Source organism: Poecilia mexicana, unplaced genomic scaffold (assembly GCF_051168715.1).
Source record: "Poecilia mexicana isolate PSO_F unplaced genomic scaffold, ASM5116871v1 scaffold_14, whole genome shotgun sequence".
NCBI lineage: Eukaryota > Metazoa > Chordata > Actinopteri > Cyprinodontiformes > Poeciliidae > Poecilia > Poecilia mexicana.
Window position 1 is genome coordinate 3,169,590 of NW_028263383.1, and position 14,628 is coordinate 3,184,217.

Genomic DNA, 14,628 nt, shown 5'->3' on the forward strand with positions numbered 1-14,628 from the left:
AGCGGTTTCAAAAGTACGCCCCCTACAGGTATGATGACAGCGGAGACAGCCTGCAGAAAAATACTTAGTACGTAAGCTGTCTTGTACTCATACATAATATAACTTTAAAAATGAGCAGGACTCATTTGCTTTTATCCCTCTTTACTCTGAAAATGGCAATGAAAATCTAGGTTTTATGTCCGTGTGCAAAGAACGGTATGTGGTGGAAAAAAATAGTGATGGCAGCATCATGGTGAGGGAACGCTCGTCTCAGTCAGGAAGAGTGAAGTTGGTCCAGGTCGGTAAAAGGAAAGAAATAAAACTTGGGGAGAAATTCACCTTCCGACAGCCAGAGCTCCAAAAGAATGGTTCAAATCAGACAGTCTTCACGTTAGAATGGCCCAGTCAAAGTATAAAATCACATTAGCAAAACTTTAGAATTTACATGAAAAAAATGTTAAAACAAGAATGTTTTCGAGAGGCTCTGTGAAAAAACAGCAGCGACTTTGCAAACAGAAAAGTCTTGTTCCTCTCTCTGAAAAAGGAAATAAACTTTGTGACTTCTAGATCGCATCTTCTTGGTTTATTTTAGAAAGAAAATGAGTGTGGTTGAGCGGTTTCTATACTGGGTGCTCGTTCTGTTACCACATTCATCCTCTGACATCATGTCACTTATTTTCCAAAACTACGTCTTTGTTATGTGGTAAACTATCTTTTCCGTTTGTTTTGTTTTTTATTTTGTTCCTTTCAAATGTAAGTTTTATTCAAGCCTTTGACTAAAAAAAAAAGTGTTTATCAAGATCTCAACTCGTAAAGTAGTTGCTTTTTCTTCTTACTGGTATTGCTAAACGAGAATCTTTTTTTCTATAAGGGAGTGAAATATTTGAGGCAGTTTTATTACAGAGCTGTGGGAACACTGCACATCGTGGAAAAATAGGGGGAAAAAAAGAAACGTTGGAAAAGACGGCCAGGTCATGGCTATTTTTACTGAAAAAAGAAAGGAGGAGGGGTTCAACAATGCGCACATGAGTCACAAAAGTGACAGCGGTGTGTGCAGGAGTCGAGTCATCTGCAGCGCCGACCAGACTCACGGTGTCAGGTTTTCGTCAAAGCCCGCATTGTCTGAGCCAGCACCGAGAGAGACGGAATAATGGCGGAGTGGAAAACGTGAGAGGCCAAGACTTTCCTGAAATCTAATCCTCAGCAGGGTGATGACAGTGAGCAGGCGCAGAGGAATGAGCTGAAGTAGAGGCCTTCCCCCCCAAAAAAAATTTATTTGTTTCTGTCTCCCTGTCTGAGTGTGATTCCCATAACTTTTTCTCATCCCTTTGTTTTCATCACCATATGCTACGTCTACAGCGGGAAACACATATTTACATACAGTCTAAGAAAAGACTCACTTTTCTTTCACCGTCTGGTTTTGGCCAGGTAGGATTATAAAATAAAAATATTTCTACTGCTAAATGACTGAACTATAAGACAGGCGTTGTTTTAGTTTTTATACTTTTAATATCAGAGAAAGACTTAGAGAAACTCCTGTTAGTTTGTAAACTGTGGAGTGCAAGAATCAAACAAGGAGAACTAAGATTTAGCTTTACAGTTTCAACCCAGATCAACTGGAGCATTTTAAAGTGTAGCTGTTCTTCTGCTGTGCTTGTTTTTCTTTCTTTTAGTTTTGTTGTTTTGTTTGTATTTCCTTCTGATTCAAGTAAAGCACTTTAAACTGCCTTGTTGCAGAAAATGTGCTCCGTAAATAAAATTACCGTACCTTACCTGAAAGAGCATTTTCATCACCTTATTCAAATTCGGAATTTTAAATACACAAAATCGACAAAATCCTTGAAACAGACGGCTTTGAAAGCTGCTGATAAGTTACTTCAGAACATGTGAGTTAAATTAAACCCGTGGCTGTATTTCAAGGCAACACCTCAAACAAAGGAGCATCATGTCTCCAAAACAAAGAAGGTTTTGGTGTGAAATGTGTGAATCAAAGCCTAAAACACAAAAAAGATCTTGTGCAGATGTTGGCTGAAGCTGGTAAGATGCGGCTATTGTCCTGAGTGGAGCTGTACTAACACGGCCTGAAGGGCCGCTCAGTGGCGAAGAAGCCAGAAAACGCTTTGCAAATGCACAAATGGATGAGATCTTTAATTGAAGCAACAATTTTACTGTTGGGCCAGAATAACTTCCGTTACATTTGGAGGAAAAGGAAGGAAGCCTGAAGCCTGTGAACACCACCGCAACTATGAAATAAATAGAAAGATTGAAGGAACAACTCAAGACCAGAGGTCAACCAGGAAGCTGCAGGAATGGGGGAAAATCAGTATTAAAAATGGACAGTTGTCTATTTTGGAGGCTGAGCTGCAAATGTGGGCTAGCAAATTAGCATGCAAACCTAATTCTGTTGCACCACTTCTGTCAGGAGTCACTCTGTTATGAAAGCTTAAAAAATTTGACTCATCATGTCTCAGTTTTTTGCTAATTGAAGCTCTAGCAATCCCTAAATAAATTCAGTTTCTTATATATATATATAAATGTCCTCAACACCATTTTGGTCTTAGTGTGAACTACATGTAGTCACTTTACTGTTTGCTCAGCAGCATGTGAAGCATGTGGGTTTTTTTTTATGAAAAACAATGTGGCCCAATGAATCATTATTTTATATCTGAAGAACATTTTCCACAGTTTCTGATTTTGCTGGAATATCTTATTAAAAACTGTTAGATCTGAGCTTAAGTACAGTATTAAAATTAAAAATAGGAGTTTATGACATCTGAAAAGCCGGAATGGGAACAATAAAATGTATTTTATGGCCAGCGTTACTCACTTGGTAATTTGGGGCACTGGTAGCACTTGTTCTGTCCCCATGAGTTTCCCACACTGCCACAGCAATCCTCCTGATTGGTCAGGACGGGAAGCGGCGTGCTGTTGCACTGGAACGATTCAGAAGCCTCATCAGCGGGCGTGACGTGTAATATTCTACACTGGTGATGAGGTTTTATACACACGGCCTGTTTGGGAGTCGTCTCCTGAAAGCAGCGGCCTTTTGGTTTGTGTCTCGGTAGGAAGGGCCGCATTGCTATTTTGTGAGGAGGTTTGGAGTCCGATTGGTCATGAGGCTGAATGATGACCGAGGTGTCCGGTGTGTGGTGAACACGAACGTTAATCTGCACTGAAAACAGAGAAAAGGAACAGACCGGGTGAAAATGAGACAACAGCAAAAAGCATTTCTTATAATCCTTCACCTTTTGTTAAGTCGCAACCACAAATGTATTTCATATACAACTCTGGAAAAGAATAGAGTCCACTGCACTGAACCCCATTGAAAAACTCCTGGTTATCCCACCAAATACTGATTTCTGAATGGAGTTAAAACATTAGCATTGTTGTTTCTAAATGAATATGAGCTTGTTTTCTTTGTATTATTTGAGGTCTGAAAGCGCTGCATCGCCATTTCTCATTTTCTGCGAATAAATACAAAATTTTTGCTTGAAATTTTGGCAACATGTTGCCAGTTCACAGAATAAAAGAACATTTATTTTACTCAAACATTAACCTGTAAAAAGTACAATTCATATGTAATTACCCTTATCAGTGTTTATTATTCAATTTACAGAAATCCAAGTTTGTAACATTTAATTGATACACTCCAGGGTATTATAAGCCTGGCGGGGCACCAGGCTTTACTTGCGTCTCCACCAGGCTAAGCATTGCTTATTTATTTTAGTTATTTTAAATGTTTGAAATTTTTAAGACTTTATGTCGGTATTCAAGCATTAATCTTCCAATAACACATAAGTATCAATTGATATTTTCACATTTCTTTTCAACTTTAAGTATTTTTATACTCAAAAACACGGCGGGCCGCTGGATGAACGACTGCCCCAGCACACAACCACCGGGCTTAGCACGTTTTCTGGGGGAAACCCTGCATTCTGTTAGAAAACAGTTTTCTTTTTCCTAAAACCTCTTTTTTGGATGAAAAATATTAACAGAAATGAACTGATAATGTCACAAAAATGTAATCAAGTTTATTTGGATTAGAAGTAATTGTTTTTGTTTGCTCGGTTGGTCTTTCTGTGGGGGGAGCCTGTGGCTTTAAAAGCAGGGCTCTGTGCCACAGGGAGTCAGTCTGTGGCTAGACTCCTGCCATGTCACAGTGAAGGTGATGGACTCTTTCCTTGAAGGTGCTGCTGTTTGTTTTGACTTATCTGGACGTCCTTGTATTTTTGCACCTGCCATCTTGACCACTTGAAGAGCTAAATAAGTTTCACCAAAGTGAACTCTGGCCTTGGGCAGTCATATTTCTGTTTGTCCAAGTCATATGAGAACCCTGTCACAGTCAGAAAATTGGATATCTCTAAATCAAATTAGAATAAAAACCTGACCTGATTGAGAAAAAAATGGACGTCATTTTTGGATTCAGCGCTGCAAAATAGTCCTAATTCAGTTGAAAAAACACCCCCATAAACTTCCAAAGGATATTTTTTGTAATCCAGTGTTATTTATCACGACAAATTAAACCCAAATAGGTTGAAGTGAGCAATAATTACCTTCTGATGAGTGGTGCCCCACTTGTGACAGGGGCAGGGTGAAAACGGAGTGTGTTTGTGTCATCTGGGTGCGCCCCATGGCCGTGTGCTCCACCAGCTTTTGGCCGTCTGGCTTCAGGGAGGCGGGGTACACGGGCTGCCTGTTGCCGTGCGCCGCCTGCGCTTGCTGTAGTGGAAATTGGCAGAGTCGGCCCGTGAAGCCAGGCGGGCAGTGGCAGTGGTTCCTGGAACTGCACACTCCTCCATTCATGCACGTCAGAGGACACACGACTGCAGGGAGAAAGAGAAAAACATGTAAAAATCAACGCAGGCATAGGTTAGCATGTGATTTACACACTAACCATTTAGCTTAACAAATGGATGCCTCGCATACTGTAGAGTACGCACACATATCAAACAGGCAGATACAGAAAAAAGCTGGAGTAAGTAAGACCATATTGTCTTTGAACTGTAATGCCATAAAAACCAAATCAGCTTGACGAACTGAAAGGTCCCTGAAAACCAGCCAGGCAAGTGAGGGAGCAGGTAAAGTCATCGATCTGTGTAACGGCTTCATTCTGACATATGGGAAAGATCTGGAGATCTGTGGGAAACCTGCTGGCTCCAGAGCGCTTCAAAGCATATATACTATGCACTGCTGTTTCACTGGGTTTTCTCCGCTGTGTTTATTCAAGAGCCGGTCGTTTGAAACTTCAACTACACAACGGTGAAAGTTAAAGAGCTAAAGAGAAAGCAGGCAGTGTCGTGAAGGAAAAAGGAAGATTTCACATGTGACACAATAGTTCAATCTGCTATTGTTTGAACAATAGCAGATTGTTTGAACAATAGCAGATTGTTTTTTACATTTTTAAAAACATTTTTTTTGAAAATGTATGCCCCCTTCCACCAGGGGTAACATTTAAGAAATCAACCAATTATGTCAAAAGAAACTTGTCACACAACATGATAGGTTAAAAGATCTTAAAAAGCAACACGTCCTGGTCCGAAAGGAAGAAATTCACTTTGAACAGGGATAATCCTTCCCTGGAGTGGCAAGCGTAATAAAATTACTTCAGGAGCAAATCAATGACTCATTTAGGTCACAAAGGAACAACACTGCAGACCTCAGTTGTTTTAGAAAAGGTCTCATTGTTGCTCAGGATCCAACAATGAGAACGATACAAAAAAACAAACAAAAATAAAAACCCACTGCTCTCTAAAAATAAGAGGCTTTAATTATATTTACCAAGTAACATGTTGAGGCTCTTTAGAAGATCTTAGGGAAATTATGCTTGACGGCAAAGATGAATCGGAAAAACTTTCTTCTCTAGCACCACCTATAGGATGGAGAACTAAACAACAACCATTGACCATCCACCTATCCTTTATTGTTTAATATTTGTTAAAACAAACCAAATTTCTAGTCAGTAAGTTTCTCTTCTTTCTCTTGCCACCATGATTATTTTTGCACTTTTACACTCCTAGTGCAAAAGTGATTAAAAAGACAAATATTTTCTCAGAGTTGTGGCAAGCACAAGGTTCTCCTCAAACGTCAACAAATTCATATCTAACCTTCTGAGGGATCCATCATATTTTAAATAATGCTTTTTTATCTATATATGTTGCAGACTGTAAAAGATATAAGTGTTAATGTAAATTAAAAAGATCCCAGATTGTAAAAGTAAGACATTTAGTTTCTGAAAGTCTGTAGTGTCTTAGTTTCAGCTTTATGATTTTCATTTCTATAAGAAAACCCAAAGATCAATTTTTCTTTCTTCATGCTGCAGCGTGCCAGAGCAAAAATCAAATATTACCACCAACAACAAAATCTGCTCTACCTCCTGTGCAGCACAGCGGGTCATTTTTATCTTTTCCTTTCCTTGAACCAAAAGTACAGGACAGCATTTACTTTATCTGAGTGTTTCAAACAGTGTGGATCTATCTAGTGGTAAATTACAGAACTAAACATAAAACTTAGTTGATTTCCCCCCTAAATGCATGCACTATAGCTCATTTAAATGTGAATAAAGTCCCTCACTCAGACTAAGAGAGGTCTTTCTTTGCATTTGGTTTAATCATCAGATGAATGCACACATTTAGAGCGAGCAACTTGGTGAATTCCCCCAATTCTTTCTTCTCTAGTGTATTTAATTTTGCTTCATGTATCACAAAATGAATTAAAATCAACATGCAGATTTATCTTCTCTATTTTTTCCTCCCACTTTTTCTGACGGCAGCTAAAACAATAAAAAAATATTTTTAATAAATACCGTCAAACTCAACTGGTTTATTCATCAAACAAACACAGAAGAGCAAAAGAAGTGAGGACACAAAAGGAGAGGAGGAGAGCTCCGTCTGCCTGTGAGCCAAGTGTGCACACATGTAAGCAATTAGGCGAGTACTGCCGAGGAGTCTGGGCTGCGGCATAATTAGGGGACTGAATCACTTTAAACACGGCAGGGACATCCTCACATGGTAAAATTCAGGCAGAAAAAAGAAAAAAAACAACACAAAACTGAAAACAACCAGCTGCCAAAGTGGAATAGCTTAAATCTGAACACAAGACGGATAATTCAGAAGCAGCCTCTCATTGCCTGTAGTTCAGTGTCACAGGGGCCTTTAACCACAGCAACTGAGCGCAGGCAACAACACGCAGAGAGAGAGAGAGGCAGAGAGAGAGAGAGACAGAGAGAGAAAGAGAGAGAGAGAGAGAGAGAGACAGAGAGAGAAAGAGCGAGAGAGAGACAGAGAGAGAGAGAGAGACAGAGAGAGACAGAGAGAGAGAGAGAGAGAGAGACAGAGAGAGAAAGAGCGAGAGAGAGACAGAGAGAGAGAGACAGAGAGGCAGAGAGAGAGAGAGAGGCAGAGAGAGAGACAGAGAGGCAGAGAGAGAGAGAGAGAGAGAGGCAGAGAGAGAAAGAGAGAGGCAGAGAGAGAGAGAGAGGCAGAGAGAGAAAGAGAGAGGCAGAGAGAGAGAGAGAGGCAGAGAGAGACAGAGAGAGAAAGAGAGAGAGAGAGAGAGACAGAGAGAGAAAGAGAGAGAGACAGAGAGAGACAGAGAGAGAAAGAGAGAGAGACAGAGAGAGGCAGAGAGAGAGAAAGAGAGAGACAGAGAGAGAAAGAGAGAGAGAGACAGAGAGAGACAGAGAGAGAAAGAGGCAGAGAGAGAGAAAGAGAGAACCCCAGACTGAAACCTGCCAGCTCAACCCTGTCAGACTTCCTCCGGTTTCCACGGATCGGACTCCGTCTCGGCCCCTGGATTCAGAGCAGGAGGAAATTGGGAAAGATGCGGGGGCCGAAAAGTGAGATCGCAGACACACACACACACACACGGAGAGAAGAAGCAAAAAGAAGCAGCACCTCTTTTCCAACTGTCATTATTACACAATCTGAACCAGCAGAGACGGAGGAGATGACAAACTGCAGGCAGGGTCTGGTCTGAGGCTCCGTCTGGCCGGGGAAGCGTCTGTGTAAGACCGGGAGCTCTCATCTACGCTGATGAACACCAGGAAGAGCCGAGGCATCATGTTTCATACTGAGGCTCACAATCTGCCGTGGGAACGGGAATGGGGGTCCCACGAATGAGCACTCTGATGCACGACGAGTGGAAAAGAATCCACACCACTCATAATAACAGAAATAATAGACATCAGGTAACGCTGCTACAATAATAAGTGTAATAACTGCGCTGCAAGCTGTCAGTCAGCTGCGTGTGAGGATTTGGTTTCTTTGAGGTCTTTCCAGTACAAGCAGCCATGGCATGGCTTCAAGACGATCACACTCCATTACGCTTTACTCTTGTTAAATCTATTCTGAGTCAAACATTTCCAACCAGCTGAGTAAGAATGTTTTCTGAGTGAGAAAAACTGTCTTATTTTTGTAAAAAGTTATTATTCAATCAGATTCTCATACAGTCCGTTATCTAGATACATCCTCTATAACAACCAATGACATTCGTTTAGTTTGAAAAGTGTTACATTTTTTCAGTCAGCAATATAGAGTTACAATTTAACGAGCAGAAATCTTCTCGTCTCCTGCTGCTTCGTTTTTCTTATTAATGTGAACAAAGCATATACCGACAAAGAACAGCATGGGAGAAAAACAAGAAAAACAAATAAGTAATAATTAAAACAACACGTGTGTCCGTGTGTGTGTGTGTGTGTGTTATTTAGAACATGGGAGAGAAAAACAAAACAGGACGCACACAAATAACCGCAAAAAAGCACCAGTAGAGCTTCCCGTAGAAATTATAAACGTCTAAACCTTTTCTCCCATAAGCTAATAAAATTATATTTCTTAAAACAAATGGAAAATTTAATATAATTTATTAATTTAATTGCTCCCAATGCTTTGTAAGTGCTTTCTACAGACTAAGGTATATTTATTTTAAAGGATAAAAGAGTCGCAGCTCCTAAAAGCTCAAATAAATTCTTAAAATAAAGTACATGGATTAAAAAATTCATATCATATTGTTTCATTGTGCCATTTTTCATTATGTCATTTCCATCTATAAAAAGATTATATATAAAAAAAAGTAAAGCTAAGGCCATCCATCCTTATTGTCTTCTGTTTATGGGAGATCAGGTTGTCGGGGTAACCGGTTTCCCTCAGACACTTCCTGGTCAGAAATGACTTGGAATCTCACCTCAGCCAATTCCCAGGAGCAGCATCTTAACTCTGCAGAACTGCCTTAATTATCCATGTCTTACATTCAACAAGACGTTGCAAACATTCCTCTGAATTGTTGACTCAAAACGTGACAGCATCCAGCAGATGCTGCAGATTCTCTGTGAATTTGCTGTTCCACCACATCACAAAGCGTTCTCCACTGGACTGAGATCTAGGGACGACACGGGTCATTGGGTTATCGTGGCAAGAAGCCAATTTGAGACTATTTGAGATGCATTATCCTACTGGGAGTAGTGGTTAAGTGGTTTCTTCTTTGCCAAAAATATATCCTCCACACTAGACTGAACTATGATAGGAAGGAAGGACGGATCCGTGTCCAAAGATTGTTATTTCAGAAAGATGCCATTTTGTTTTCATCTCCAGTCTAAGATTGAATAACAAGTGGCCCTGCCGCTGCACCGGATGCCTCCATTTTCACACTCTTTGCTTCCCATAAAGTGTTTTTTATTATGTCTGCTTGCATCCAGAGGTACACAAGGATGCAGTAACTTGCACACGTACAGTAAATTCTCACTTCACTTCTGGCCTTGTTATTTGAGCCCAAGTCACCCCGACTGCGCACACGCTAATGTTTTTGGCAGATCGTGCATGTTAGTGGGCGTGCTCGTCTGCGTGTGCTATTAAGTGGAGGGTGTTTCGTCTCCTGAAGAGCCGCTGCGGTTAGCTGACTGCAACCACACTGTACAGTGCGAAGAAAGAGCAGAAAGCCTTAAAGCTGAGATCAGAAGGTTTTCACTGTGAAAATAAAATCATCACCCTGGAGTTCATTAGTAAAATTTACAATCCCCGAGTCGCTTGTGGACTTTCCTCGCTTATAGGTTCTGGGATTTCTGTTTCTGTGCCACACCTTTGCATTTGCAGATCTAACACATTCCTGAGTCGAGAGGTGGTATGTTATTAAAGACAAAAAAAAATCAAAAAATCAAACGTGCTTAAGAGTTATGAGGTGGTCGACATGAATCCGAGGCATGAACAGGGCTGCCTTGGCTGGCTGACGGGGGCAGGAGGAGGGACTTGTGGCTGTAAAATCATTGAGTTATAATGAGCAATACTTTCCACGTGTTAGTCGTAGAAAACGGGAGTCTTTTGGTAACAGTTCCATCTTTAGTTATGTTCTGTCTGCTCCAAGGAGATGTGCAAACAATCCTAAATAATTCACTTCTTACACTTCAATGTGCCTAAAAGCTCCAGTGTCGTTTCACTTTTTTCATCCCCCAACACATTTGTGTTTTTCGTGTCAGTTGCGCAGAACATATTGTACTTTATATTTAGAAAACGTAGAATGCTGAGAGCTATTATACTGCATATTAATTGATCTTTTACAAAATATGACTTCAATTAAACTTAAAAGGAGTCAAAGTTGACCGTATCCTTTGGCTGTCAGGTCTGATTTAATGCATAGTTCCAGCTCGTAGGTGTGCTCCAAGACTCAGGAAGTGTGTAATTTTCCCAGAGAAGAGTTATTCAGAAAGTAGAGTGAAGCACACTGGATAAAAAAGACAGAAAGAAAGGGAGTCTGTTTGTCCTCTAGCTTTATCAGCACCACTTCTCCTGACGTAATCAGAGCTGTTCCTTAAAATGCCAGATCTGCCCATAAGCGCTGAAGGATGGAGAGAACGCAGATCCGTCTATTTAGGGGTAAAGACGATGCATAAAGAAACATTAAGCACTCAGGAGGAATGCAAAACGAAAAGTGAAATGTTGCTTCAAGTGGGATAATTGTGACTTTCCTGTGAGAAAAAATTTATTTTGCATTCCTTAGCTGTTAAGTAAGCAAAGCTGATGTATGTGGCAGGACACACAGACACCAACACAAAGTCTTACCCAAAGCATTGTGTGCAGAAAGAAAAAATATATATTTATAAATGAAAACCTGCTTTTGTATTTAGCTCCCTTTATTTTGATGTCCCTTAATAAAATCCAGTGCAGCGAAATGCCTTCAGAGGTCATCTATTTTGCAAACAGAGTCCACATGTGTACAGCTTAATCTCAGTATAAATCCAGTTTTCTGCGAAGGTTTGATAGAGAACATTACAGAATAAACAAAAACATAAAAACCAAGGAACACGGCAGGCAGGACAGGGACAAAACTGTGGAGATGTTTAAAGTAGAATCAGGTTTAAAAGAAAAATAAAAAACTTTGAAAACGTCACTGACTGGGCAAGGAGAAGGACACATTTCACAAGTAAATCAGACAAACTTCCAATAAAATATATTAAAGTATTTGACTGTAACAAGAAGGCCCATGAAAACACGATATAGTGAAATCGAGAAGTAAAGTGCAGAAACTGTCGCTAAAAACGAGACAGAATGACGCGCGTGCGTTTGATGGCAAAAAATAAACGACTGGACCCAAAACCCTGAGGGTTGCCCTTTGATTCCCCCTGTGAAAACACCTACCCACGCTCCAGTCTGTCTGGAGATGATGCATCGCAGCCCCCACTCCACTCCCTCGTCATATTGTCCTCTTACCCACAGCCGCACCCTCACAGCACAAAAACAACAAATTATAGCTCTACAAACCGCAGCCTGCTGAGTCTGAAGCGGCTGCACACAATCTCCAACCGAACCGATGATGCAGCCCCCGATCCGGCTCCCGCTTTAGCACAGTCGCCTGGCAGGACTACAAATAGCAAGTCTTTTAAGATTCAGACACCAAGATGTGATGTTTTCAGCCAGCTTACTTTCACTGTGACTCAAGCCGCGACTAAATGCGTCCACTCAGGACGGACTGGAAAGGGGAACGCTTGCTTCTTCGTCTGCGTTTCGTCATTTCCAAGATTTATCCAGGAGCTGCTTTTCCACTGCTGCAATATTCCAGTTGTAATACGGCAACTTTGACGCATGTTGTGATCCGGCGTCTTCAGCTTCAAGCAGACAAAAGAATACAAGTGGTAAAAGTTTTCCTTGCATTAAGTTTTCCGACTACTGTGACATTCCACAAAACATTTAATTAAATTCCTCATTAATCCATCAAGCTGGCTCCAGTATTGTAAAAAACCTGAGAAGTTTCTTTTAAAACAAACTAAAAAAGATATTTACAACCAATTCTTAAACATTAAAATCACAGCTGGATACGGTTATCAAAAGCCGACATTATATCATTTTATTTTTTTATTTTGTCATGATGCACCCAGCTTGGAGCTAGAAAGAAACACAATGAGACACTTTCTGGTTAAGTCAGTGGAAAGAATAACAGAAAATGTGAGTTGGAGTGAATGCGGCCAGCATCATAAGAAGCACAGATAACCAGCAAGGAAAATACGGGTGAAGATGAAGGAGAAAAGTTGAAGACCGAGCCAAGAACAATGTTTTCAGGAACATTTTTAGCTGAAGCCACAGTCACTTTGACATAATGTTGAGGGGAGGGGAAAAATAAAGACAAGTTCTTTGTTTAAAGGCTATGAATAAAACATAGAGGAGGTCTGAGCAAAATGAAACCCCACACACACTCACTGCCATTTTTGATAAAGCTGTTATCTAAACATTATTTTAAAATAAAACAAGTTTCATTTGAGTAACATAAACTTACACAAGTTTAATTTAATTTAAACTGTTTTAAGTACATTAATTTAAGTACATTCACTTTGTGTGGAAGCTTTTTTTCCCCTCTATAATCACAGGTGCCACTCATATTGACACGTGTAACATTTTTTACCAGAACTGAAGTGGAAAATAAACCACTACTGGCCAAGGGTATGATTATGATGCAGCACTTTTTTTTCCTAAACTACTGGCTACTAAGATAGATCCATATCCAGGTTTATGTTGCTACAGGGAGCAAAGAAGAGCAGCAAGGAATAACATCTTGGGTCACCATTAGTTTTTCATCTTTAAGGTCTTTACTGGCTAGACTTGGATGTATATGGAGCATCAAACATCCGCCTGTACCACTGCTTGAAGAAAGAGTTTCCTACAAACTGGCAGCCAGTTTGAGAGTTGATCCCAACCAGCTCATCGTTAATAAGATCAGCCCAGACCAGAACCGCCTTGTTGGTGTCTGACTCCAAGTGGAGCTCTGAGCCCATTACTGATCCAGCCACAGGTCAAGAGTCGCTCTCACTTCATCCAGAAAACCTTTGACAAATTGGTCTTCAGATATTTCTTGGTCCAATCTTACCTCACGTTGGCCGTGTCTCTGAGCTCTGAGCGTCTTCTAGCTGCTCCAGGTAGGTTTCAGCTAAATGACAGAACTGGAAGGTAATGGATTCCTGGTTGCTTCAAACTTCATTTGCATAGCTTTTCTCGTCACCCTGTTGACTTTCTGCAACAAAACGTTTTATGGTTCTGTGATCACACCACAATATCTTAGTAATTTGATTGATTGATTATGATTTTTCAGAGTCGGTTAAAGCTCTTTTTTTTAATGCTTTTGATACGCAGATCAGAGGTAACTAAGGGTTAAGTACCTTGCTTCTGGGAAAAATAAGTTGAGGATATATTAAGTAAGACAGATACAACACTTTGACCCCTGACCCTTAGAGGACCTCCATGTTTTATTGTTTGTAGATGTTTCTTATAGGTTTGAATTCTGTAACTCAAAACAATCTGTGAAGAGTGAAATAAGGAGATTACCAACTTCCTTTAGCGCAAATGCTGTTACCCAACCAGGATTTTTTTTTTCATTAGCACACATCCCACAGCATAGAGGAATGGATTTAAAAAAAAAGGGAAAAGACGGAAGCGTCTTAAGCAGGCGAGCATTGAGGCTTGACCTTAATCCTTCTAAAATGACCTTTGGAAAGAGCTCAATTCTTTGTTTACATCAAGAAATTCTGCAGTCTTAAGACTATTCAAACTCAGGGACAGAAACCACAACGAGTTAAGAACAAAAAAAGCCATGGTTGTTGTCAAAAGCTTTGTGACCAGCTATAAACAAAGGGTGGAAAGAAACATCCATTAAAGCCCTGTTTATGTAAGAATTGAGGCTCACATGCCGATGTATTTTAAGGCAACACCGCAACCAGACTGCTTCCTGGACCGACACCATGAAAAAAAATCAAGAATTTAGCTAAGACATCAGGAAGAAAACTGTGGACATCTATCAGTTTTGCTCATCCTTTAGCTATAATTTCCAGATGCCTAAAGGTGCAACATAATTCTAACAATTATGTGCTGTTATTAATAATTATTTTAGTAATAGAGTATTCTTCAATTATTCTAATGATTAATAAAGTAATCGAATTAAAAACTGATTAAATAAAATATTGGTAAATTCTACTATACCCGCAGTATTGATATCGGCCCAAATTTTCATATTTGCGCATCCCTAACAATTACTTTTCTGTAGTTTAGAAAATTAACCTGCAACAACAATAGCTCACTTTCTAAGTTAGCCAGAAGAAAAGTTATACAAAAATCTGAAATTATATTTGATTTAAGAATAGTAAAGACACTTCTAAAAATAGAAGCGAGAGCGTTGCGTAAC

General features: G+C 40.0%; 1 protein-coding gene across 4 annotated transcripts in view; it reads right to left on the reverse strand.

The window, feature by feature from the left end:
* ltbp3 (latent transforming growth factor beta binding protein 3) overlaps nucleotides 1-14,628 on the reverse strand; it is a 45,603-nt gene that overhangs the window by 18,980 nt on the left and 11,995 nt on the right. For all 4 annotated transcript variants that reach the window (XM_014985087.2, XM_014985089.2, XM_014985086.2 and 1 more), the window contains exons 2-4: nucleotides 4,533-4,802; nucleotides 2,988-3,151; nucleotides 2,807-2,912 (exon numbers count right to left, since the gene is read on the reverse strand). In XM_014985087.2, the coding sequence (XP_014840573.2) occupies nucleotides 2,807-2,912; nucleotides 2,988-3,151; nucleotides 4,533-4,802 (540 nt within the window). The remainder of the gene's footprint in view (nucleotides 1-2,806; nucleotides 2,913-2,987; nucleotides 3,152-4,532; nucleotides 4,803-14,628) is intronic.